The sequence below is a fragment of the Pseudochaenichthys georgianus genome, unplaced genomic scaffold (genome assembly GCF_902827115.2).
Source record: "Pseudochaenichthys georgianus unplaced genomic scaffold, fPseGeo1.2 scaffold_408_arrow_ctg1, whole genome shotgun sequence".
Lineage (NCBI taxonomy): Eukaryota > Metazoa > Chordata > Actinopteri > Perciformes > Channichthyidae > Pseudochaenichthys > Pseudochaenichthys georgianus.
The window spans coordinates 251,637-276,318 of NW_027262973.1; the positions used below are offsets into that span (position 1 = coordinate 251,637).

At 40.4% G+C, this 24,682-nt stretch overlaps 1 protein-coding gene across 1 annotated transcript; it reads left to right on the top strand.

Moving 5' to 3' along the window:
- The first annotated feature begins 5,065 nt into the window (after positions 1-5,065).
- LOC117442298 (uncharacterized) lies at positions 5,066-24,682 on the top strand. The gene is made up of 2 exons (XM_034078299.2): positions 5,066-5,544; positions 24,422-24,682. The coding sequence occupies exons 1-2, from the start codon at positions 5,221-5,223 to the stop codon at positions 24,647-24,649; spliced, it is 552 nt and encodes a 183-aa protein (XP_033934190.1). The 5' UTR covers positions 5,066-5,220; the 3' UTR covers positions 24,650-24,682.

Sequence of the window (24,682 nt, forward strand, 5' to 3'; positions counted from 1 at the left end):
GTGTGTTGGAGGAGGGGCTCTGTGAGGAAGTCTGAAGGAAGGGGCAGATTTTTTTCGGCTGCGTATTTTCAGATTCTAGCGCACTCGAGCTGGTTTCTCCATTCTTACCTACCCCACCTTTAATGTTTTAATTGTATCCCAAAATATGATTATTATTTATATACTTTTTAATGTATTTTCAATGTATTAGTTTATTCATTTTTGCCTGTATTGTTTTATCCATATTTTATTTATTTATATTCTTTGTCTTCACTTAAAAAGAAAACTGCCTTAAAATACAAAGCACACGACAAAGCATGATTTACTTTTACTGCATGTTAAATTTTTTGCTGGGGGATTCTCAATATAGGACATGTATGGAAGAAACTGAATCAATTAAAACAAAGTAAAAAAAGCAAATAATTATTTAATAACTATAGAATTAGTTCGACTAACTTGACAGATCACATGCAAAGTGTATGAGATATTTCAGCAGGGGGCGGTGTGGACTCATCACTGGATATCAGCCTGTTGATGTGATGTAATTAGACGTTAAAGCCTCATGGGGGCGCTACACACACCTCAGACAGAAATAACTTCTAAATCGGTGGAACTGAGGAGACAACTGACGCAACAGATATAAACCACCAGACTCTGTTGCAACCCTGAGATGTTATCAGCAGGATTTTTGTGAAACAGAAACTGATTTTTTCTGTTATTGAGCAAGTGATGCTTCAGTACCAACTGTAAAACACTGCTGGAGAGGTGGAAAAAGTACATTTACTTAAAGCTTCAGGGTAAAAATACTCAGTTAAAGGCAAGGCAAGTTTATTTATATAGCACTTTTCAACGCAAGGCAATTCAAAGTGCTTTACAAAAAAAAAATGAAAGACATTAAGCATTAAAAAAGAAAAGCTAATAAAATAAACATTAAGGAAAAGTACATGGATAAAAGTTACAGTGCAGTTTAAGATATGAATAGTTCAATTAAACATTACAAGAAAAAGCACATGGATAAAAGTTACAGTGCAGTTTAAAATATGAATAGTTCAATTAAAAGCAGCGACAAAAAGAAAAGTCTTCAGCCTGGATTTAAAAGTTAAAGAACAAGTCCTGCATTCAAAATGTTACTTAAGTAGATGAGCAACAAAATATACTTTAAGTACCAAAAGTAAATGTACTCATTGTGCAGAATAGCCCATTAAAGCACCGTATATTTAAAAGTGTTGTATTAAAGTTATTGTTGCATTAATGTGTTAATTTGTAAGTATTTTATGTACTATATAGGTTGATTTCTGTTTTGTATTAATAACCTCACTCTGCAAAGTAAAATATATGTAATGGGGTAAGAGTATAAATGTGAAAATATTCAAACTACAAGTACCTTAATCTTTTACTTAAGTACAGTACTTGAGTAAAAGTCTTTCACCCTCACATAATACTTTTTTCAACAACTTTATTATAAAGTCATCTGCAACTATTTGGACATTTGCTTTATGAATCCAGTTTGCAGCGCGTTAGCTCCTGCAGCTACACTAATGCTAACGTATTATTTCCTGTCTTCACCTGCACTTCCTGTATTTGTGGAGAGGAAGCAGGGCCAGGGCGCGCTGAAGAGGTTTGCGTGTGAAGTGTGAAGAGACTGAAATATAAATTGAAGATGCTGATAAGCGGTTTCCTGCTCGTTTCGTAGAAGGTGACGAGTGTTTCTTTTGCAGCAGGTTTGAAAGAATGTTGTCCTGCAGTAAACAGCTGTGAGCATCTTTCAGTTAAAACAGTTGTAACTTTATGCTGCACGCAGATTTAAAAAATGCTGATATCTGGCGTTTTTAGTGAGGGAGGTGTGTGGCGCAGTGGGTTGTGCGTTGGCGTTCGGATCAGGGGCGCACAGGTTCAAACCCCACTGCATGTCGTTGTGTCCCTGAGACACTTCACCCCAAACTGCCCCTGTGGGGATTGTCCACAGTATTGAGTATGGAAGTCGCTTCGGATAAAAGCGTCTAACAAGTGACATGTAAAGTAATGAGGGATTTCAAAATGATAAAACCAGTTGGGGTTAAAAATGGTATAAATAGGGGTTGAAACTATAATACCATATATTTTCATAATCGTTGATAAAATAAATCATTTAGTTACAGTTCAGTCTATTGAATGATCCTATATCTGTCAAATATAGTCTTCACAGATCCACATTTTAGACTTGAAATATATCTTTTGTTTGACCTAAGTCCAAATACCCAAAGTCTTTCAGGTTAATAATGATTTAGTCAAAGCCCCACTATCACTAAATCAACACGAGTGGGTAAGAGGGACATTGTTCCTGTCAGGTGCTACTAATGTTTTATTAATGTGAATCTGTTAAATTGTGAAACTTTGATTTTTATAAATGTTTTGGGGGGTATTTGATATTAATAATGCTGTAATTGTCTGCTTTTATTTGCAGCAATTGAAGACTTTTTTCCCAAGTTCAAAATGCTGTAAAACTAACATTTCTTGTCAGGGTTGGCCAGTGTATACATGATCAAACAAACTGGTTTATTCTAAAGCCAAACCACCGATTTATTTGTACATCATCAGTCCTGCAATGCTGCTGCAGTTTTTAGTTTTCTCTTAAGGCCCCAACACACCAAGCCGATTTCGGCCGTCGATGAGCGTCGTGTCGCCCTACTCAGATCGGTGTGTCCCGCACCGTTGTGTCTTTTCTGCCGTTCCGACACTCTGATTGGCTGTTCAGCTTAGCGAATCAGAGCATGAGAAGCGAAACGGAAGTGAGGGACGCAAACAAACGATCAAGAAGGCAAATCTGAGATTTAATTTAACTCCAGCTCTCGACTCGGGTTCGGGAAAGCCCCGTGAGCTTCTCGCTGTAGAGTGAAAATGGAACGCACACGCTATTTGTTTGTTTATATCACGCAGTCTGTTCTTCTTCTCTCGGTGTATCACGCAGTCTGTCTTCCGGTTGCCTCTTTTGAATGACGAATACACACTACCGCCACCTGCTGGTAAGGAGAGTTATTGCCACTCACGCATGCGCAGTTCGTACGTGCTTCTTGGCCGTCGGCTGAAGTCTTTGCGGTGTGTTCCAGTGCGACTGTTGGCCAAGACGCAGAGACGTGAGGAGACGCAACAGTCGTGTCCGTCGGGACGTGTTCTTTGGTGTCAGCTTGGTGTGTCGGGGCCTTTACAGACAAATCAAGTTGGTAAAAACATATATTTTGAAAAACTGTTCAGCGCTGGTGTATTCTGGCCTTGACTCGAAAAACACATGATCTTTCTAGTAAACAAACATCTCCCGCCTCCCACCTCTACTGACCTTTGACCTCCTTCATGTTGATGTACTGTACACTAGAGACTTTGTTAGTCAGTTTCTAAACACATGTACAATTATGTTACTTATGTTTCCATATTGCTTTTTACTAAAGCAATAAGTACCTGGGCTACAGGTTTTCTGGTTTGGCATTTTAATTATTCAGATTATTATTATTTTAATTATCATTATTACAATTTTTTTAACTACTATAAAAATAATAATTATTGTAATGGTACATAATATTATTATTATTTTAATTGTGTATATATTATTATTTTAGTATATATTAGTATTATTATTAATTTTATTTTTCCAATTACTTTTTTTATTGCTTATTTCTTTATTTTTTATATCACTTTCTTGGTAGTTTATTTTGGTATCGCTGTAATCGCCAAAACATTTTTAATTTCCTTTTTCAATCATAAGTACTTTCTATCTTCTGTTTAATAAAATCATGGGTTATGAAAAACAATTTTTCCTTATTTTTGTATCTATCTTTTTTTTCATTTTAAAATTGAGCAACTGTTGCATCACCCAAATTCCCCCGTGGCAGAAAGCATTCAGAATATGATATTCGCCTTAACAGTCGAGTGTGAACGTGCAGTGTGTTGGTGAAGAGGTGTGTCCCGAGGAAGAGTTCAACTCTGAGAGATTCCTGCAGCTTTACCGCAGGTCCGCAGTACAGATGTTTATACAGACATGTTGTTTGGCTGTTTCCACGGTGCCAGTTGTGAGCTGGCAGCAGGTCAGGAAAAAGTGAGCGCTGAAGAGGAATGAAGCCGAGAGAATCAGAAAGAGAAACACGCGTTCTGTCTTTCTGTGTTTCTGCTTCTTACGTCTACAGAAGCACAGAGGCGATTCAAAGCGCTTTATTGAAGTTAGTCTAAGCCTCAAACATTTTTTTTTTTTTTAAAGTCACGCTGCTGCCAAGGATCCACATAGTTTGTACTTCAGAGTTCATCCAGGTTCACATCCCTGAGAGGCTGGGAAATAGAAACAGAAAGCCTCAGTGTTCCCCCCCCAACACACACACACACACACACACACACACACACACACACACACACACACACACACACACACACACACACACACACACACACACACCACAGACACTGCACGTACACCGCACTGCACACACACACGCACACAGGGCGTCCTGTAACGTCAGAGGAACTGTCAGACATTCTTCACACACACACACACACACACACACACACACACACACACACACACACACACACACACACACACACACACACACACACACACACACACACACACACCAACAGTCACACTTACACTGTGTATCATGCTGCATTCAGTACATGTTTTTAAAAGCACATATACGTAAAGTGTTTTGGAAATATCTAGTCATGTTTTGGAGGCATTTTCCTCTTTCCCTAGTTGGTATTTACACACACACACACAGACACACACACACACACACACACACACACACACACACACACACACACACACACACACACACACACACACACACACACACACACTCTGCACACACGCACCACACAGGCTGCACATGGAAAGTTTCGTTTATGTGTAAAGTGTGTGTGTGACTTTCCTGTTCATCACGGCGTCCTCTCGGCACGATAACACTGACGAGGACTGCAGATGGAAACGAGCCATTCGCTAAAATCTGGCGTAATTCTTCTCTTTTACTGAGATTGATGTATTTGAATGCAAGGTCCTTGTTTAAATAAATACATAATATTAACTTCGAGGGGGAGGAGGGTGAGATTTAGGGTGGGGCGGCTCCAGGAGGGGGAGAAAAGTGGGTGAGGCAGAGGAGGTGTGGCTGCATTTTGACATTTCCCCTGCCCAGCTCGAAGGGAAAGTCCAGCTCACTTCACCCTGAGAGGCAACGTGAGAGCACCTCTTCATCTTCCATCTCCATCATCCTCCTCCTAATGGCGGCCCCCTCCAAATCGCAGACGGCGAAGAACGTGGTCCTCGCGCTGCTGGCCCTGTGGTCCGTGGTGTCGTTGATCATCATCGTGGTGTGGGCGACGTCTCCGGACCTGAAGAGCTCCGCTCGGTGTCGGGCCGAGCTGCTGGAGGTCACGGAGAAACTGGAAGGAGCCAAGGTGGTTTACGGCAAGAACAAAGTGGCCCTGGAGGAGCTGCTGGAGAAGACCGGGGAGCAGAGGGACGCCCTGAGAGCAGACCTCCTGGTGATGGGCGGACGACTCGACGCCACTAACGCCACGCTGGAGGAGTGCCGGCTGGAGAACGTGAGTTTTTTTACCCCCCCCTGACATGATGGGGGTCTCGCACACATGTGGGAATTGTCCTATGGAAGCTAAACTCTGCCAGTGTGCGGACTGAAGTGCTGCCCACTGCTCCCAGTACTCGGATGGGTTCAATGCAGACACTACATTCCACTGTGTGTGCATGAACATGTGTGACCATTACAGAGGGTTTCATCCTCCAATTTCTATAATGAGGAGAAACTTTATACCAGTTAGTTTCACATAATTGCAAAACTTACCGTACTTTTCGGACTATAAGCCGCAGCAGCTAAATCGTCCGTCTGTCTTGCTCTCGTTCTGTCTCTCGGTTCCACTTTTACTTTGGCGCGCTACCTGTCTCGCTCTTTTCCGGCCTCCAGCTTTTCCTGCTGGAGCCCGCCGCTTGAGAAGGGTCTAGCTACGGCCGCGGACAGTGGAGGTTGAACCAAGCCCCCAGGAGTGCGCCGGAGTCTTGTGGCCAAACGGCGGTACTACACTTCCTTTGTGGTCTCTAACTCGTTGGATAATTTTTTTTAAACTAAATAAACTACCCAGTGTGAACGTTCCCGGGTAGCAGTTCTCTTCCCTCCCTTCAATCTAACCCTTCCCTTCCCCCCATCCTAACCCTAACCACTCCCTACCTTTTTACCTAATCCTAATCTTCCTTCCTCCCTCCTAAACCCCAAAACCTCTCCTACTGTAAGAAATTAAAATCAATGTTTATACTACATGGGCTGTATGATGTAAATCTCGTCAATTCGCTTTTAACGGTGGTGCCTCTCAGCCACCGTAGTGTCGTGTCAGGTGGGCGTGTACAGCACTTTGGTCTGAAGGTTTTTAAAGTGCTATATAAATAAAGTTGGATTGGATTGGATTGGGCGTGTCGTGTACCATCGTGTACCGCCGTGTACTGGCCGCGGCCGCAGCTAGACCCTATTGCGCCGCTTAGAGGTGGCGGGCGCGGACCGGTCCTAGAGCCCATAGCGTTAAGGTGGTTAATTTTACCTGTAAAACCCATAGATTTAGGAGGTTCCCTAGTGGCCGTTAGCTGTACAACAAAACTGGGGAAAAAGTCGCGGCTTATAGTCCGAAAAGTACGGTAGTTATTTATTGGAGATACTTAGTAGTTATTTTAGTACACTAAGGTATCTCGAAGAAAGTTACTTATTGTTTTTAGATACTTTCAACAACTTGAGTTTTTTACCCCCCCCCTGACACACACATGTGGGAAGTGTCCTATGGAAGCTAAATTCTTCCAATGTGAGGACTGAAGTTACCCTAATTGCATAACTTAATTAATATTGGAGATACTCGAAGAAAGTTACTTATTGTTTTTCGATACTTTCAACAACTTGAGAATTTATTTGGAGGAAGTTTGTGATTATTCTAATGAATTAAGTCAATATTTAAGTCATTAATTGGAAACTTTTCTTATAAATTGGAGATTAAGTCATGATTTTAAGGAAGTTTCTCATTTTGCAATAATGTTGTCGTCATGTTGAGTTGGTTTCCCCCCCCCCCCTGACATGATGTGGTTCACACACACATGTAGCCAAAGTGAGGACTGAAGTTACGATGAGGAGAAACTGTATACAAGTTGGTATCGCATAAATAAAAAACGCAGTTATCATTGGAGATACTTAGTTGTGTTAGAAAAAATATCACTCGACACCAGGTTGAGAATCAATGATCAGGTACTAATGTATTCTTGCAAGAAGGAGCAGAGTTAAACCACATGCAAAGGATATGGGTTAGCTCACATACACGGGGTATGTCGCTCAAAGGAACAGCGAAAAACATCAGGCTTATATCGTCCGAAACACGGAGATAACAACAAGGTCGTAAATCGAGGTGGCGCTAATATCATCCGCGGGTGTCGGAAAGGTGTCGGGATCATCTGCGTCCTTCCTTCACGCCTCATAGACAAGCGATATTTAGGAGACGGCAAGTCTGTTTCCTCATAAATATCAACAACGTGAACTGCCTCCTATCACAAGAAGAGGCAGCAGCTGCAAGGTCATACACAGTTCAGAGCCACACACGATATCAGTGCCTTAAAACGACCCAAAGAGTGGAGACCAGTATTTCTCCGTTTACTAGGGAATAACATAGAACTTGGAAAAGATAAAGATTCATATACAATATCCAAACGACTGAGGTAGGTAGATTGTATAGGCACATGTTTCATATTAATACACTGAGGTATCTCGAGGAAAATGTCATATTGACTTGTAATACTTCAATAATCTATCATTACTTTTGATGTCAATATTTAAGACATTCATTGGAAAACTTTTCTCATGAGATGAAGTCCAGATTTTTTGAAGTTATGTTAAGTTCCTCATTTTTCAATACTTAGTCATTATTTTGGGAGCTATTATTATTATTATTTTTGAGGTTCACACTCATGTGGGAAGTGTTGTGTGGAAGCTGCACTCTGCCAGTGTGAGGACTGACGTCATAATGAGGAGTATCACATCGTTGAAGAAACCTAGTGAATTATTGGAGATACACTATTTGAATACACTAATGTATCTTGAATAACGTTTCATATTATTTAGCAATACTTATTGTTTTTAGATACTTTTAGATCCCTCCCAGATCAGCTGAGATCTGCCCCTTCCACCGAGGTCTTCAAACCCGGCCTTAAGACCCTCTTCTTTCGGAAGGCCTTCCAATAAACTTTGAGCACGGTACACCTGGAGTCCTGCCATTTTTATCGCTATCTCCGACTTTTATTTTTGTACTCTATTTTATATTTTATTTTTTGATTTCTTATTACAATTATTTGTTTAATCTCTCAAAGTCTATCAGTATCCCTTGTTGTGAAGCACTTCGAGATTTGTCTTGGCAGATGAGAAGCGCTATATAAATTAAATTAAATATTACTTGGTCAATCATTTGAGAAAGTAGGTAATTATTTTGAGAAAGTTTGTCATTATTTTTGACGTTTTAAGTCAATATTTAAGTCATTATTTGGAAAGCTTTTCTTGTTAATTGGAGATTAAGTCATGATTTTAAGGAAGTTTCTCTTTTTGCAATACTTAGTCATTATTTTGGGAGTTATTGTTATTATTTTGAGGAACTAACTCAAGCCACCAACGCCACGCTGGAGGAGTGCTGGCAGGGACATGTGGTTCACACACACATGTGGGAAGTGTTGCTATGGAAGCAGGACTCTGTGTGAGGCCTGACGTCACCATGAGGAGAGACTTTATGACATGTATGAGTTATAATCCCAAAATGCAATGCTACGTTAGTATTTGAGATGCCAAGTAGTTATTTTGACATAGTCTACTAATGCAGTACCGATTGCTCAAGGTACTTGGTCATTATTTGAGACGGTAAGTCATTATTTAGAGAACATTCTCGTCATTTTTAGCCCCAAAAGTCATAATATGGACCCTTTAAAGGGGACCTATCTTGCAAAATGCACTTTTTTCATGTGTCCCCGGTGTGTTGGGGAACTCACGCAGCGTCAGAAAATAAAACCCTCTCTCTTTTCCTCCGTACCCAAATCTTTTAAAAACGGGGGTACATCGAGCGGATACAGATTTGCCGCCGATCTGACGTCAAATCGGCGGCGGACCCACAGCACTATCAGAAACAATGCCTGACGTGTTTTGGACGTAATCTCGTCTTTGTTTACATTAGCGAGCCTCGCTAACACTCTGAGCTAACCTGTACTGGAGAGCACGTGTTTAAAAAGCAGGAAATAAAAAAAGGAACTCACCTTGGCGTTTTATCAGAGCAGAATTTTACTTTATCTCCGGTAGAATTCTGATCAGGCATTAGCTCCGCCTCCTCTTTTTTTTCTTTTTCAAGCTAAGGACCCAAAATCCGCGTTTCTCTAACAGGGCTTCAACAGAGGGGTTTGAGCAGTATGGCTGCAATGGGGGAACTGTTTGGTATTTTAAGTAAAACACGTCACAGACATGTTTAATAGGTATAAACAATATATTATTACAATATATATTTTTCCAATATAGCATAATAGGTCCACTTTAACATAATACTGCCGTTTGGCACCAGTGCAGTGAGAAAACGTGTCTCTTTATTTTGAAATGTTCAGAATATGTTTCATGTAACTGGCCTTAATGGGCTTCCATATTCCCCAGCGTTCAACATTTATTACATTCCTCTTAAAACAAGACAAACATGTAACCCTCATCTCCTGTTAAACACTTTGACTGTTTCTAAGTCATGTCTGTTTGGAAGCTCGGTTCAAGTTGAAGGTCAAAGTTATGAAGCTGAAGATGAACATCCTGCCTGCATCTGTTTGCTCCGCTTCCTGTTAGATTCAGTCTGTGTTTCCTCTGAGGTCAGATGAGAATAAAGAGATGGTTGAATGTTTTGTAGAATCATGTGAGAGTTACCAGAAAGAGTTCAAAGTAAATATGTTGGAGGTTTTAAAGTGAGGTTGTATGAGGTCCAATATAGTGCCAATATATTTAGAATATTCCAAAAGCTTTACCTTGTACTCAGACATCTCTCTCTGACCAGGATGTTTCGCAGAGTCTTGAGAATTATGTTGGTTTTTGTAATTAATTATAATCAATTCTAACTCATCATAATGGCTTTGGGGTTTTTTAAGTTGAAGAAAAGCTGCTATCTGTCTTTTATGTAGCTCTGATCAAAACTAAAACAGATCCATTATCATTACAGCTTTCGTTGAAGTAGTTGAGAGTACACTTACAATATTGAATTCATACAATTTGACTTGTTTTTTACCTCGTAAGGTTACCATTACCAACTTGGGACCAATCTAATTCTGAAATTAAACCCTTTTAATTAATTAATTGTAATACATGTCACTTGTTAGACGTTTTTATCCAAAGCGACTAACATACTCAATACTGTGGGCAATCCCCGCTGCAGTGGGGTTTGAACCGAACACCAACGCACAATCCACTGCGCCACACGCCTCCCATTGAAGTATTGTATTGTCAATAAAATGTCAGGAGATAGAGGGAAATCCCTGGTGATGATGCAGTACTTATTTAAATGTTAAAATGTCCAAGATATCTTGTTTTGGTATTCGGTTTATGGATCTGTAAAACTGGAAATCTGTTATTAGATATTTTAGCATTTTCGGGTTTAATGAATCGTTGTTACATTTTAATCGATACGTCTCAAACCTTTTAACTTTCTTAGGTAGAAAAGAAAATGCAAAAAGTATTCTTATCAATCGAAAAGCTGTCCTATATCTTGAGCAGTTGCGCTTTCTGTTCTCAAGACATGAATGTCCTTCTGACACATTTTGTATCCAGAGCGTTACCAAGCCGATGCTGAAAATAGCTCCGTGTTTCGGTCCAAATGCCAGAATGAAAACCCGCGTGCCTCGAGCGACCACGCCCGCTTCACCAAAACACTAACAGCTTCCATCTGCCCTGAAGAAACACGAGATCGATACTACTATATGAGACAAAAACGACCAAACAGAAGTATTCAGTCAGACGGTTGAATCTGTATCTTCTGGACGCATCCCGCGGCAAAGTGGAAACATGTGTCTTATGAAACTTATCAGCTCCATTGTGAAGAGTCACATGAGTTGTTTTGTAATAATGAGTTTTAATGTTATTAACAAAGAGCCATTCTTCTCTTTTACTGTCTCTCTCTTCCTCCATGTGTTTCCATTTTGGGATACATTTTCCTTTCCGTAAAAAAAGCTTTGAATAGATTTTCCCTCCAGAGTTTAAGCTGCTTTCAACAGTTCCAGCTTCATGGACTGAGAGTTGCTGGTTGGAAAAAGTGAATGTTTGCCTCCTGACTCATTCCTCCTCTCCTCGCTTCACCTCTGCTCCGCTCCTCCCTCTCTGCTCCCTCATAATTTCCCAGCTTTGACTTCTCCCCTACCTTTTTTTAACTTTCTACTCCCCTTGTGGGAAAGCCTCAGTATTTGCTGAAGGGAAACTCTCACGTCATCGCTGTGGATTGTGGAGTTTCGGGAATATTCCCACTTTGTATTAATAGGAACAGAAAGTGTGAAAACATGAAGTGTTACTTGGTAACGGAGATGTGTCCTGGTAGAACTACATTACCCAGAATTCCCTTCCAACACTGCCTTCTGACCAGAGGTGGGAAGTAGTGGAGTACAAATACTTTGTTACTGTACTTAAGTACATTTTTCTGGTATCAGTACTTTACTCCACTACTTATTTTTCTGACAACTTTTTACTTTCTACTTCTTACATTTTGAACACAAATACCTGTACTTTCTACTTCTTACATGTTGAACTCAAATACCTGTACTTTCTACTTCTCACATGTTGAACTCAAATACCTGTACTTTCTACTTCTCACATGTTGAACACAAATACCTGTACTTTCTACTTCTTACATGTTGAACTCAAATACCTGTACTTTCTACTTCTTACATGTTGAACACAAATACCTGTACTTTCTACTTCTCACATGTTGAACTCAAATACCTGTACTTTCTACTTCTTACATGTTGAACTCAAATACCTGTACTTTCTACTTCTCACATGTTGAACACAAATACCTGTACTTTCTACTTCTTGCATGTTGAACCCAAATACCTGTACTTTCTACTTCTCTCATGTTGAACTCAAATACCTGTACTTTCTACTTCTCACATGTTGAACCCAAATACCTGTACTTTCTACTTCTCTCATGTTGAACTCAAATACCTGTACTTTCTACTTCTTGCATGTTGAACCCAAATACCTGTACTTTCTACTTCTTACATGTTGAACACAAATACCTGTACTTTCTACTTCTTACATGTTGAACTCAAATACCTGTACTTTCTACTTCTAACATGTTGAACCCAAATACCTGTACTTTCTACTTCTTACATGTTGAACTCAAATACCTGTACTTTCTACTTGTTGCATGTTGAACCCAAATACCTGTACTTTCTACTTCTTACATGTTGAACCCAAATACCTGTACTTTCTACTTCTTACATGTTGAACTCAAATACCTGTACTTTCTACTTCTAACATGTTGAACTCAAATACCTGTACTTTCTACTTCTAACATGTTGAACTCAAATACCTGTACTTTCTACTTGTTGCATGTTGAACCCAAATACCTGTACTTTCTACTTCTTACATGTTGAACACAAATACCTGTACTTTCTACTTCTTACATGTTGAACACAAATACCTGTACTTTCTACTTCTCTCATGTTGAACACAAATACCTGTACTTTCTACTTCTCACATGTTGAACCCAAATACCTGTACTTTCTACTTCTCACATGTTGAACACAAATACCTGTACTTTCTACTTCTCACATGTTGAACCCAAATACCTGTACTTTCTACTTCTCACATGTTGAACTCAAATACCTGTACTTTCTACTTCTCACATGTTGAACCCAAATACCTGTACTTTCTACTTCTCACATGTTGAACTCAAATACCTGTACTTTCTACTTCTTACATGTTGAACTCAAATACCTGTACTTTCTACTTCTCACATGTTGAACTCAAATACCTGTACTTTCTACTTCTTACATGTTGAACACAAATACCTGTACTTTCTACTTCTCACATGTTGAACCCAAATACCTGTACTTTCTACTTCTTACATGTTGAACTCAAATACCTGAACTTTCTACTTCTTACATGTTGAACTCAAATACCTGTACTTTCTACTTCTCACATGTTGAACTCAAATACCTGAACTTTCTACTTCTTACATGTTGAACTCAAATACCTGTACTTTCTACTTCTTACATGTTGAACACAAATACCTGTACTTTCTACTTCTTACATGTTGAACTCAAATACCTGTACTTTCTACTTCTTACATGTTGAACTCAAATACCTGTACTTTCTACTTCTTACATGTTGAACACAAATACCTGTACTTTCTACTTCTTACATGTTGAACCCAAATACCTGTACTTTCTACTTCTCACATGTTGAACCCAAATACCTGTACTTTCTACTTCTCACATGTTGAACCCAAATACCTGTACTTTCTACTTCTCACATGTTGAACTCAAATACCTGTACTTTCTACTTCTCACATGTTGAACACAAATACCTGTACTTTCTACTTCTCACATGTTGAACTCAAATACCTGTACTTTCTACTTCTTACATGTTGAACACAAATACCTGTACTTTCTACTTCTCACATGTTGAACACAAATACCTGTACTTTCTACTTCTTACATGTTGAACACAAATACCTGTACTTTCTACTTCTTGCATGTTGAACCCAAATACCTGTACTTTCTACTTCTTACATGTTGAACACAAATACCTGTACTTTCTACTTCTCTCATGTTGAACTCAAATACCTGTACTTTCTACTTCTCACATGTTGAACCCAAATACCTGTACTTTCTACTTCTCTCATGTTGAACTCAAATACCTGTACTTTCTACTTCTTGCATGTTGAACCCAAATACCTGTACTTTCTACTTCTTACATGTTGAACACAAATACCTGTACTTTCTACTTCTTACATGTTGAACTCAAATACCTGTACTTTCTACTTCTAACATGTTGAACCCAAATACCTGTACTTTCTACTTCTTACATGTTGAACTCAAATACCTGTACTTTCTACTTCTAACATGTTGAACCCAAATACCTGTACTTTCTACTTCTTACATGTTGAACTCAAATACCTGTACTTTCTACTTCTCACATGTTGAACTCAAATACCTGTACTTTCTACTTCTCACATGTTGAACTCAAATACCTGTACTTTCTACTTCTCACATGTTGAACTCAAATACCTGTACTTTCTACTTCTCACATGTTGAACTCAAATACCTGTACTTTCTACTTCTTACATGTTGAACCCAAATACCTGTACTTTCTACTTCTTACATGTTGAACTCAAATACCTGTACTTTCTACTTCTCACATGTTGAACCCAAATACCTGTACTTTCTACTTCTCACATGTTGAACCCAAATACCTGTACTTTCTACTTCTTACATGTTGAACACAAATACCTGTACTTTCTACTTCTTACATGTTGAACTCAAATACCTGTACTTTCTACTTCTTACATGTTGAACACAAATACCTGTACTTTCTACTTCTTACATGTTGAACCCAAATACCTGTACTTTCTACTTCTTACATGTTGAACTCAAATACCTGTACTTTCTACTTCTCACATGTTGAACCCAAATACCTGTACTTTCTACTTCTCACATGTTGAACCCAAATACCTGTACTTTCTACTTCTTACATGTTGAACACAAATACCTGTACTTTCTACTTCTTACATGTTGAACTCAAATACCTGTACTTTCTACTTCTCACATGTTGAACTCAAATACCTGTACTTTCTACTTCTTACATGTTGAACTCAAATACCTGTACTTTCTACTTCTTACATGTTGACTCAAATACCTGTACTTTCTACTTTCAAGTATATTTCAAAGCCTCTTTACTTTGACTTGAGTAAAGACGTTTAGTCAGTACTTCTACTTTTACCAGAGTATTTCTAAACACGAGTATCTGTACTTCTACTCGAGTAAAGGAAGTGTGGACTTTTGCCATCTCTGCTCCTGACCCGCATGCTACCAGATACTACAGATGCTAATGCAGTTAAACAAGTTTGCATGCATATGTATCTTTTCAAACTTGCTTTAGAGACATGTGTCTAATAAGATTTCTTGCACACTTTCTTACGAGTGTTCCGGTTACCTTTTATACATTAGGGTTCATCTCAGTCATGCCTCTGTCGTCTTACCTTTTTATAATGATGTATCTTAGTGTGAAAGCCTTGGTTAACCCTCTACATTAGTCTTATCTGTCAGATTACTGGATTCCGTGGTTTCTTTATCAAATTAAGAGATAATAATAAAGTCATAAACTCCCGTGGATCGATTGAGACATGACTTCAGGTTAGTCCTCGACAACTCGTAGCTTGTCATTTTTTTACAACCGGCGACGACTTCCAAGAAGAAGAATATAAACAAACATGAGCATGCTTAAAGTCTCATGTCAAGAAAAGCTGTAATCTTAGGGCGATCTGAGCTTGTGTTGGTCAACATCCAGGAACAATTGAACACCCAACACTAATGGTTGCATTTCATTTTTAAAACGGGTAAGACAGACGAGCTGGACAAAAGCAAAGCGAAAAGTAGAGTGCATTATTTAGGTGAAATATCGTGGATCTACAGAACCGCAAATCCCTGAAACCATTTCATTAAACATGACCACGATAAGAAACCTGCAAACTATCAGATCTGAAAGGAAACCTTCTGGAGAAAACATTAAGTTTCCATCCATTTCTACATGGGCCAAAAACACAGACAAGGCTTTTGTATTAATAAGAAGTACATCAATGTAACTGCTTTTGGATAAATTCATTCATTTTTTTGTACAATATACAGCATTAGTTCTCTGATAATGTCTTTTATATCCAAGTTAATCTTCTAATGTGCTAAAAAATATCCATAATCAAGTTATTTCGTATTGTGAAGTCAGTGGATATACACACCCTCACGGCCCGTCCACACTACAGCGTCGACAGCGTCGGAAGCGTCGACAACTCCAATCTGCCCATTCACTTTGAATGGGGTGACGTCACGTTGCCTCGCTTTTTCGCCGAACTGAATTGTGGGTAGCAGAGCGGTCCGTCTCCGGCGTCAGAAGTTGAACAATGTTCAACTTCTGACGCCGGAGTAGCCAGCGCCAGCCAATCAAATCCCGTTTCTGAAAATCTGACAGCTCAAGCTGTAGCCAATCAAACCGCGTCTAAGCTGGGAGAGATATCCCGCCGTTCATTTCTATATTTCAAAAAAAGATGGAGGAGAAACTAACTATCGCCGTAGCAAATCACCCAGGTTTGTATGACCAGACCCTCTTCACCTACCGGGATACAAACCGGAGGAACCAGGCATGGAGGGAGGTGGCAGAGACAGGGGGGGAAACTGGTAGGTTTTCGCCTGTTTGGGGAGTTTATATATATATATATATATTGCTCCCATAAAATCCCCGGGGTTTTTTGCTTTGTATGTCGGGGGCGGGAGATTCATGTGATTGGTTGTTGGTCGTGTTGCTTGAATAAAATCCCCAAGCTCCAGACACGCCCAGCTCCAAGCTTTTTTTGAAGCTGTAGTGTGGACGCTCCGTCACTATCATATACTCTGAACACGTTACTAGTGTCTTGACTTGGCCACCAATATTTTGATTCTACACATATGGAAAAGTTAAATCAATGCAGATTCAGTGTGTGCTGTCAGCAGGAAGTTCACTCACAATTGCACAAGAGAAGTTTGTTTTTCTTTGAGCTTACTGACAACTTCCTGTCTCTCATTTTTGCGAAAAACACTATTATGTAACCCCCTCAGGTCATCACTTCATCTCTGCATACAGTCGCTGCTGCATTCCTTCAACAATAAAAGCCCTGGAACTGTTTCCACCAGCTGCTGATCACCTGACCTCAAACATTACTCTCTTTACCCCGCTGCATGCTGGGTAAATACTTCACCTTTCACCTTTGTTTTCTGTCGGTGTTGGACGGAGGATGACTAAGCTGCACTTCAGCTGCTCTCTGCTGTGAAACCTGTGAACCACATGTGATATTTGCAGGTGAACTGTGATATTTAGAGGGCGTGGATTCACATATTTCCAGCTGGTATTGATCTAAAATCAGACTTGTTGACTAGGATATTGATTACGTGTGGTAGAGTAACGGTTATACAGCTAGTTTAATCTAATTATTTTCTTGTATGACCGACCTACCTACCTACCTACCTACCTACCTACCTACCTACCTACCTACCTACCTACCTACCTACCTACCTACCTACCTACCTACCTACCTACCTTTAACATGGGGAAAGGCCTTAATGCCATTTGCAAAAGCCATTAGGAGCTCAAGAGGATTATATATAATGCTCTTAGGCCAGGATATTGGGACAGTTTCGACAAATATGGCCCAAATATATTTTGAAAGGGGACCTATCATGCAAAATGTCTTCTCTACATCAACATGTGTCCCCGGTGTGTCGGGGAACTCACGCAGCGTCAGAAAATAAACCTTCTCTCTTTTCCTCCGTACCCAAATCTCTAAACACGGGGAACAACGGAGCTGATCCAGATTTGCGTCCGATATGACGTAATATCTGAAATGTGGACCCACGGCCCAATCAGAAACGTTGCCATCAGAAACAATGCCCGACTGTTTTGGACGTAATATGGTCGGTGTTTACATTAGCATCGCTAACACTCAGAGCTAACCTGTGCTGGAGAGCATGTGTGTGAAGAAGCAGGAAGTAGAAAGGAACTCACCTTGTGGTGTAACCGGCAAGAGAGAAAGCCTTTGAGCTCCAGACTGTTTCAGAGCCTTGATAATCCATGATATGGCGTTTCATCACGGCAGCATTTAGTTTAGACGGTAGCTGCCGGGTCCCGCATGAGCTCAGACCCCTCCTCTTTAAAGCTTTATCCCCAAATCAGCACTTTTGAAACAGGAAGTGAAACAGAGGGATATGAGGCATGGCTAGAATGATCTGTTTGGTGTTTTGAGCAAAACACTTCATAGACATGTTTTTAATATATTTGTATATATATGAGACCCATGCTATTGCCTACAAATAGCACGGTAGGTGACCTTTAAAGAAAGTTATCAACAGTAGCTTCAAGAGAGGAATCTGCAGGTCAGGCCATAACGATTGCAACTGTTTCTTCTCTCCTATTGAGCGTTATGAAAACAAGACTGAGCGCGGCTTCCTGTGAATCACTTCCTGTCGAGCAGCTCCAGGTGGTTGTTGGGAGGAAATCCCCAAACGCTTGAGACTGAAACAAAGCTGTGTTCAGAGCGTACAGAGATCACGGTGCAAAGCTAAGTAAATAACAAAAATGAAACTAAATACATTTAAAAAACGAAAATGTCACCTGATCAAAACAAAGAAATATAATCTCACCTCTTTGTCTTCGAGTAACTTCAAGATGGTTTTCAATATGTCTTTACACGTAGTAGCCCTGATTATTGTGGTGTAGGCGTCCCTCGGAGTGCTTGAGGACGCTAAAAGGCTCCTTCGTGAGGTTATAGTCGTCATGATAAATGTTCCAGGGGCTTATTGAGAATATTTGTGTCTTTGTTTCTGAGTTTTAGACGTCTTTGATTTGATTAGAAAATGCATGTTTTGGTCTTTCCGAGGTGATTCTTGTCAATCGGTGTCTCTGTGTGGTGATGGTTACGTTTCTCTTTGTGGTCATAAATTGCCTTTGTAGTATTTTTGTAGCTGTTTTGTGACTCGGCAGCCATTCAGCAGATCTTAATATCAGTTTTGCACCTTTTTATAGTCATAGTAGTTGATTTGCTTCTCGATAGTTGTTTTGAATCTTCTTCTATGTCTCTTTGTTGTCATTTTAGTCTCTTACTGATTTTTTCATGTGTCTTTTCAACCCAGTCTCACGGCATTTCGTGTTGCACAGCACGATTTTAAAAGTAATGTATTTCTATTGGTCGTATGTTTCGACCCAGTCTCACGGCAGTACGTGTTATAGGAAGACCGGAAGCTGTGTGGTTCATAAAAACATGTTCCTACTCAATATCAAGCCACGATTAATGCTTTTATTTAAATCGTATCATTTCGGACTTTTGTTGCTGTGAGGAAAAGAAATGGGGCTCATCTGGACCCCCCCCCCCCTATTGGGAACGTTTTTCCAACAATTAGAAGTTGCCAGTATTAAAGGTGGGGTAGGTAAGTTTGAGAAACCAGCTCGAGATCGCTGGAATTTGAAAATACACAACCGGAGAAAATCTGCCCCTTCCTCACAGAGCCCCTCCTCCAACACACACGAACGCGCACATGACCAATGAGGGCACGAGATCAGTTTGTGCCCCGATGGAAGGCTGACAGGCAGGTAGGCCATCCAGTTACTTTAGCCGGCTCAGATGATTGGTCGAGCTTTTTACAGTATCACGGCTTCCACAGATGACTTTTTTTTATGGATTTGTTGTCAAAGCACTTCAGATATTCATTGCTGTCAGGATGTTAAGAGCATTCCATGGAATATAACAACAAGTGTATCTCGAGCCGGTTTCTGAAACGTACCTACCCCACCTTTAAACACCAATTATTAACCAATTAAAATGGACCGATTAAACATCTCTCTGAGCCTCATTTCTTTTCCTCACAGACGGCAACAAAAGTCCGAAATGATACGATTTTAAATAAAAGCAATAATCGTGGCTTGATATTGAGTAGGAACATGTTTTTATGAACCACACAGCTTCCGGTCTTCCTATGACACGTACTGCCGTGAGACCGGGTTGGTCTTCCATCCATGGGTTTAACGAGTCCTTATTTTATCTCGACTCTACTGACGTACCAAACGTTTGAAGACGATGACAGCACCTGAGCCTCTGAGCAGGCGGCGTACGCTTCCAATGAATGTTTGATATAACATCAAGATGACTAGCTTTCCCCTTCTCCTCTAAACACTCCCTGTTGCTCGGTACATTAGTATCATTGCAACATTAGTTAGTGTGCTTACACAGTTTATGTTGTTATGGCATTAGAAGTCTCTCGGTGTGAGCACACTTGTTTGGACTGTTGCTTTAAGTGCAGGACAGTGTTTGAAGAGCCGATGTAACAATAACGTCTGCGTTCAGAGAAAGGAATGTTTCTGAAAGCCGTCCTGTTTTCAATCTCCACCTGAGCTCTGAGGCGGACGGCAGCTGTGGCCTGCAGTCAAAGAAGACGATGAATCTGGTGCTTTCCTGTTTTAAAATATGTTGTTTTTTTATTTAAAAGAGCCCTAGATTGCTTTAAGGGTCCCTTTCCTGTAGTGTGTGACATCACTATGTTACAGTCGCGCTGCTATTGGCTAGCGCTCCAACACATTGTACATGAGAGGCTATGGGGCGGGACATCTCTAAGCAGTTGACCAATCACAACAGAGCCGGCCAGCTAACCAATCAGAGCAGACTGGGCTCTGGTTTCAGACAGAGGGCGAAAAGAGGTGCTGCAGCACAGGCAGTATACACCTGGAAATCAGCAGGAGAGGACTCTTTAAAGTAGAGACACTACATACTGATATACACCTGAACATCAGCAGGAGAGGACTCTTTAAAGTAGAGACACTACATACTGATATGCACCTGAACATCAGCAGGAGAGGACTCTTTAAAGTAGAGACACTACATACTGATATGCACCTGAACATCAGCAGGAGAGGACTCTTTAAAGTAGAGACACTACATACTGATATACACCTGAACATCAGCAGGAGAGGACTCTTTAAAGTAGAGACACTACATACTGATATACACTTGAACATCAGCAGGAGAGGACTCTTTAAAGTAGAGACACTACATACTGATATACACCTGAACATCAGCAGGAGAGGACTCTTTAAAGTAGAGACACTACATACTGATATGCACCTGAACATCAGCAGGAGAGGACTCTTTAAAGTAGAGACACTACATACTGATATACACCTGAACATCAGCAGGAGAGGACTCTTTAAAGTAGAGACTCTACATACTGACATACACCTGAACATCAGCAGGAGAGGACTCTTTAAAGTAGAGACATTACATACTGATATGCACCTGAACATCAGCAGGAGAGGACTCTTTAAAGTAGAGACACTACATACTGATATACACCTGAACATCAGCAGGAGAGGACTCTTTAAAGTAGAGACTCTACATACTGAGATACACCTGAACATCAGCAGGAGAGGACTCTTTAAAGTAGAGACACTACATACTGATATACACCTGAACATCAGCAAGAGAGGACTCTTTAAAGTAGAGACACTACATACTGATATACACTTGAACATCAGCAGGAGAGGACTCTTTAAAGTAGATACACTACATACTGATATACACCTGAACATCAGCAGGAGAGGACTCTTTAAAGTAGAGACACTACATACTGATATACACCTGAACATCAGCAGGAGAGGACTCTTTAAAGTAGAGACACTACATACTGATATACACCTGAACATCAGCAGGAGAGGACTCTTTAAAGTAGAGACACTACATACTGATATACACCTGAACATCAGCAGGAGAGGACTCTTTAAAGTAGAGACACTACATACTGATATACACCTGAACATCAGCAGGAGAGGACTCTTTAAAGTAGAGACACTACATACTGATATACACTTGCACATCAGCAGGAGAGGACTCTTTAAAGTAGATACACTACATACTGATATACACCTGAACATCAGCAGGAGAGGACTCTTTAAAGTAGAGACACTACATACTGATATACACCTGAACATCAGCAGGAGAGGACTCTTTAAAGTAGAGACACTACATACTGATATACACCTGAACATCAGCAGGAGAGGACTCTTTAAAGTAGAGACACTACATACTGATATACACCTGAACATCAGCAGGAGAGGACTCTTTAAAGTAGATACACTACATACTGATATACACCTGAACATCAGCAGGAGAGGACTCTTTAAAGTAGAGACACTACATACTGATATACACCTGAACATCAGCAGGAGAGGACTCTTTAAAGTAGAGACACTACATACTGATATGCACCTGAACATCAGCAGGAGAGGACTCTTTAAAGTAGAGACACTACATACTGATATGCACCTGAACATCAGCAGGAGAGGACTCTTTAAAGTAGAGACACTACATACTGATATACACCTGAACATCAGCAGGAGAGGACTCTTTAAAGTAGAGACTCTACATACTGAGATACACCTGAACATCAGCAGGAGAGGACTCTTTAAAGTAGAGACACTACATACTGATATACACCTGAACATCAACAGGAGAGGACTCTTTAAAGTAGAGACACTACATACTGATATACACCTGAACATCAGCAGGAGAGGACTCTTTAAAGTAGAGACACTGCATACTGATATACACCTGAACATCAGCAGGAGAGGACTCTTTAAAGTAGAGACACTACATACTGATATACACCTGAACATCAGCAGGAGAGGACTCTTTAAAGTAGAGACACTACATACTGATATACACCTGAACATCAGCAGGAGAGGACTCTTTAAAGTAGAGACACTACATACTGATATACACCTGAACATCAGCAGGAGAGGACTCTTTAAAGTAGAGACACTACATACTGATATACACCTGAACATCAGCAGGAGAGGACTCTTTAAAGTAGAGACACTACATACTGATATGCACCTGAACATCAGCAGGAGAGGACTCTTTAAAGTAGAGACACTACATACTGATATACACCTGAACATCAGCAGGAGAGGACTCTTTAAAGTAGAGACTCTACATACTGAGATACACCTGAACATCAACAGGAGAGGACTCTTTAAAGTAGAGACACTACATACTGATATACACCTGAACATCAGCAGGAGAGGACTCTTTAAAGTAGAGACACTGCATACTGATATACACCTGAACATCAGCAGGAGAGGACTCTTTAAAGTAGAGACACTACATACTGATATACACCTGAACATCAGCAGGAGAGGACTCTTTAAAGTAGAGACACTGCATACTGATATACACCTGAACATCAGCAGGAGAGGACTCTTTAAAGTAGAGACACTACATACTGATATACACCTGAACATCAGCAGGGGAGGACTCTTTAAAGTAGAGACACGACATACTGATATACACCTGAACATCAGCAGGAGAGGACTCTTTAAAGTAGAGACACTACATACTGAGATACACCTGAACATCAGCAGGAGAGGACTCTTTAAAGTAGAGACACGACATACTGATATACACCTGAACATCAGCAGGAGAGGACTCTTTAAAGTAGAGACACTACATACTGATATACACCTGAACATCAGCAGGAGAGGACTCTTTAAAGTAGAGACACGACATACTGATATACACCTGAACGTCAGCAGGAGAGGACTCTTTAAAGTAGAGACACGACATACTGATATACACCTGAACGTCAGCAGGAGAGGACTCTTTAAGGACCCGACACAGTTTGCACCAAAGTGTCCTTAATCTTAATTGCAGTACTACTTCGGAAAAAATAAGGAAACATAGGAAGGAAGCTAAAACAGGAGGCAAGAAAGAATACAATAAAGAAAGGAAGTAACCAGTCAATGACAGCAGCTTAAACATACAATTAATCTAGTTTCCACATGGGCCTCAACATCTCTCCTGTAGGAGCAAGACAAACAGACTCTATAGTTGTGTAGCCTCATTGTGTTGTTGTGTTGTGAGTCCTGTAGTCGTGTTATGTGTCTTTGTGGTCATTTTGTCTCTGCAGTTTTTTAATAATAATTCTGGGCATATTTGTGGTCATTGTTATATCTTTGTTTTCACTTTCAATCTTTTCTGGTCATTTTGTGTCTCTTTGTCGTCTATTCATGTTTCTTTGTAGACGTTGTGAGTCTTCTCCTGGTTGGTGTGTGTCTATTAAAGCAACATTACACAGAGGAAGGCCAAAGGCAGGCCTTGACACTTTTGCTCCTAATAATCCATCAATGAAGCACTGTAATATTTCAAAAACACATTACGTATATTTGCTTTTAAAAACATGTCCTGAATGCAGCATGATACACAGTGTACGTGTGACTGTTGGCGAGCTTGTGTGTGTGTGTGTGTGTGTGTGTGTGTGTGTGTGTGTGTGTGTGTGTGTGTGTGTGTGTGTGTGTGTGTGTGTGTGTGTGTGTGTGTGTGTGTGTGTGTGTGTGTGTGTGTGTGTGTGTGTGTGTGATAAGTGATAAGTGATTGTCTGTTCTCCATTACTTATTATCACTGTGTGCTGCTCTTTAGTGAGGAAGGTTTTCCACAGGAACTTAAATGCTTGTTGTGTGCGTGTGTGTGTGTGTGTGTGTGTGTGTGTGTGTGTGTGTGTGTGTGTGTGTGTGTGTGTGTGTGTGTGTGTGTGTGTGTGTGTGTGTGTGTGTGTGTGTGTGTGTGTGTGTGTGTGTGTGTGTGTGTGTGTGTGCTGCAGGTGGTCCTGAACTGGAACATCAGCGCTCTGCAGGAGAAGGTGGAGCTGCTGCGTCAGACGGAGACCAACCTCACGGCTCAGATCGTTCTGCAGGAAGGTAAAGGAACACTCGCTCTGTCGGAAAATCTCCATCACTGCCATGAAAGGAGACTTTTCTCATCGAGTCTCCGAGCATTCGGGGTATTCTTAGCTGCATTTTCCCTCCCCTGTTACCATGAGAACCGGTGAGTCAGAGTAAATAAACACACGCGATTGGTCGGG

Coding starts and splice junctions, on each gene's coding strand:
- LOC117442298 (XM_034078299.2), top strand. CDS start 5,221: ATGGCGGCCCCCTCCAAATCGCAGACGGCGAAGAACGTGGTCCTCGCG. Junction 5,545..24,421: donor AGGAGTGCCGGCTGGAGAAC/GTGAGTTTTTTT, acceptor TGTGTGCTGCAG/GTGGTCCTGAACTGGAACAT.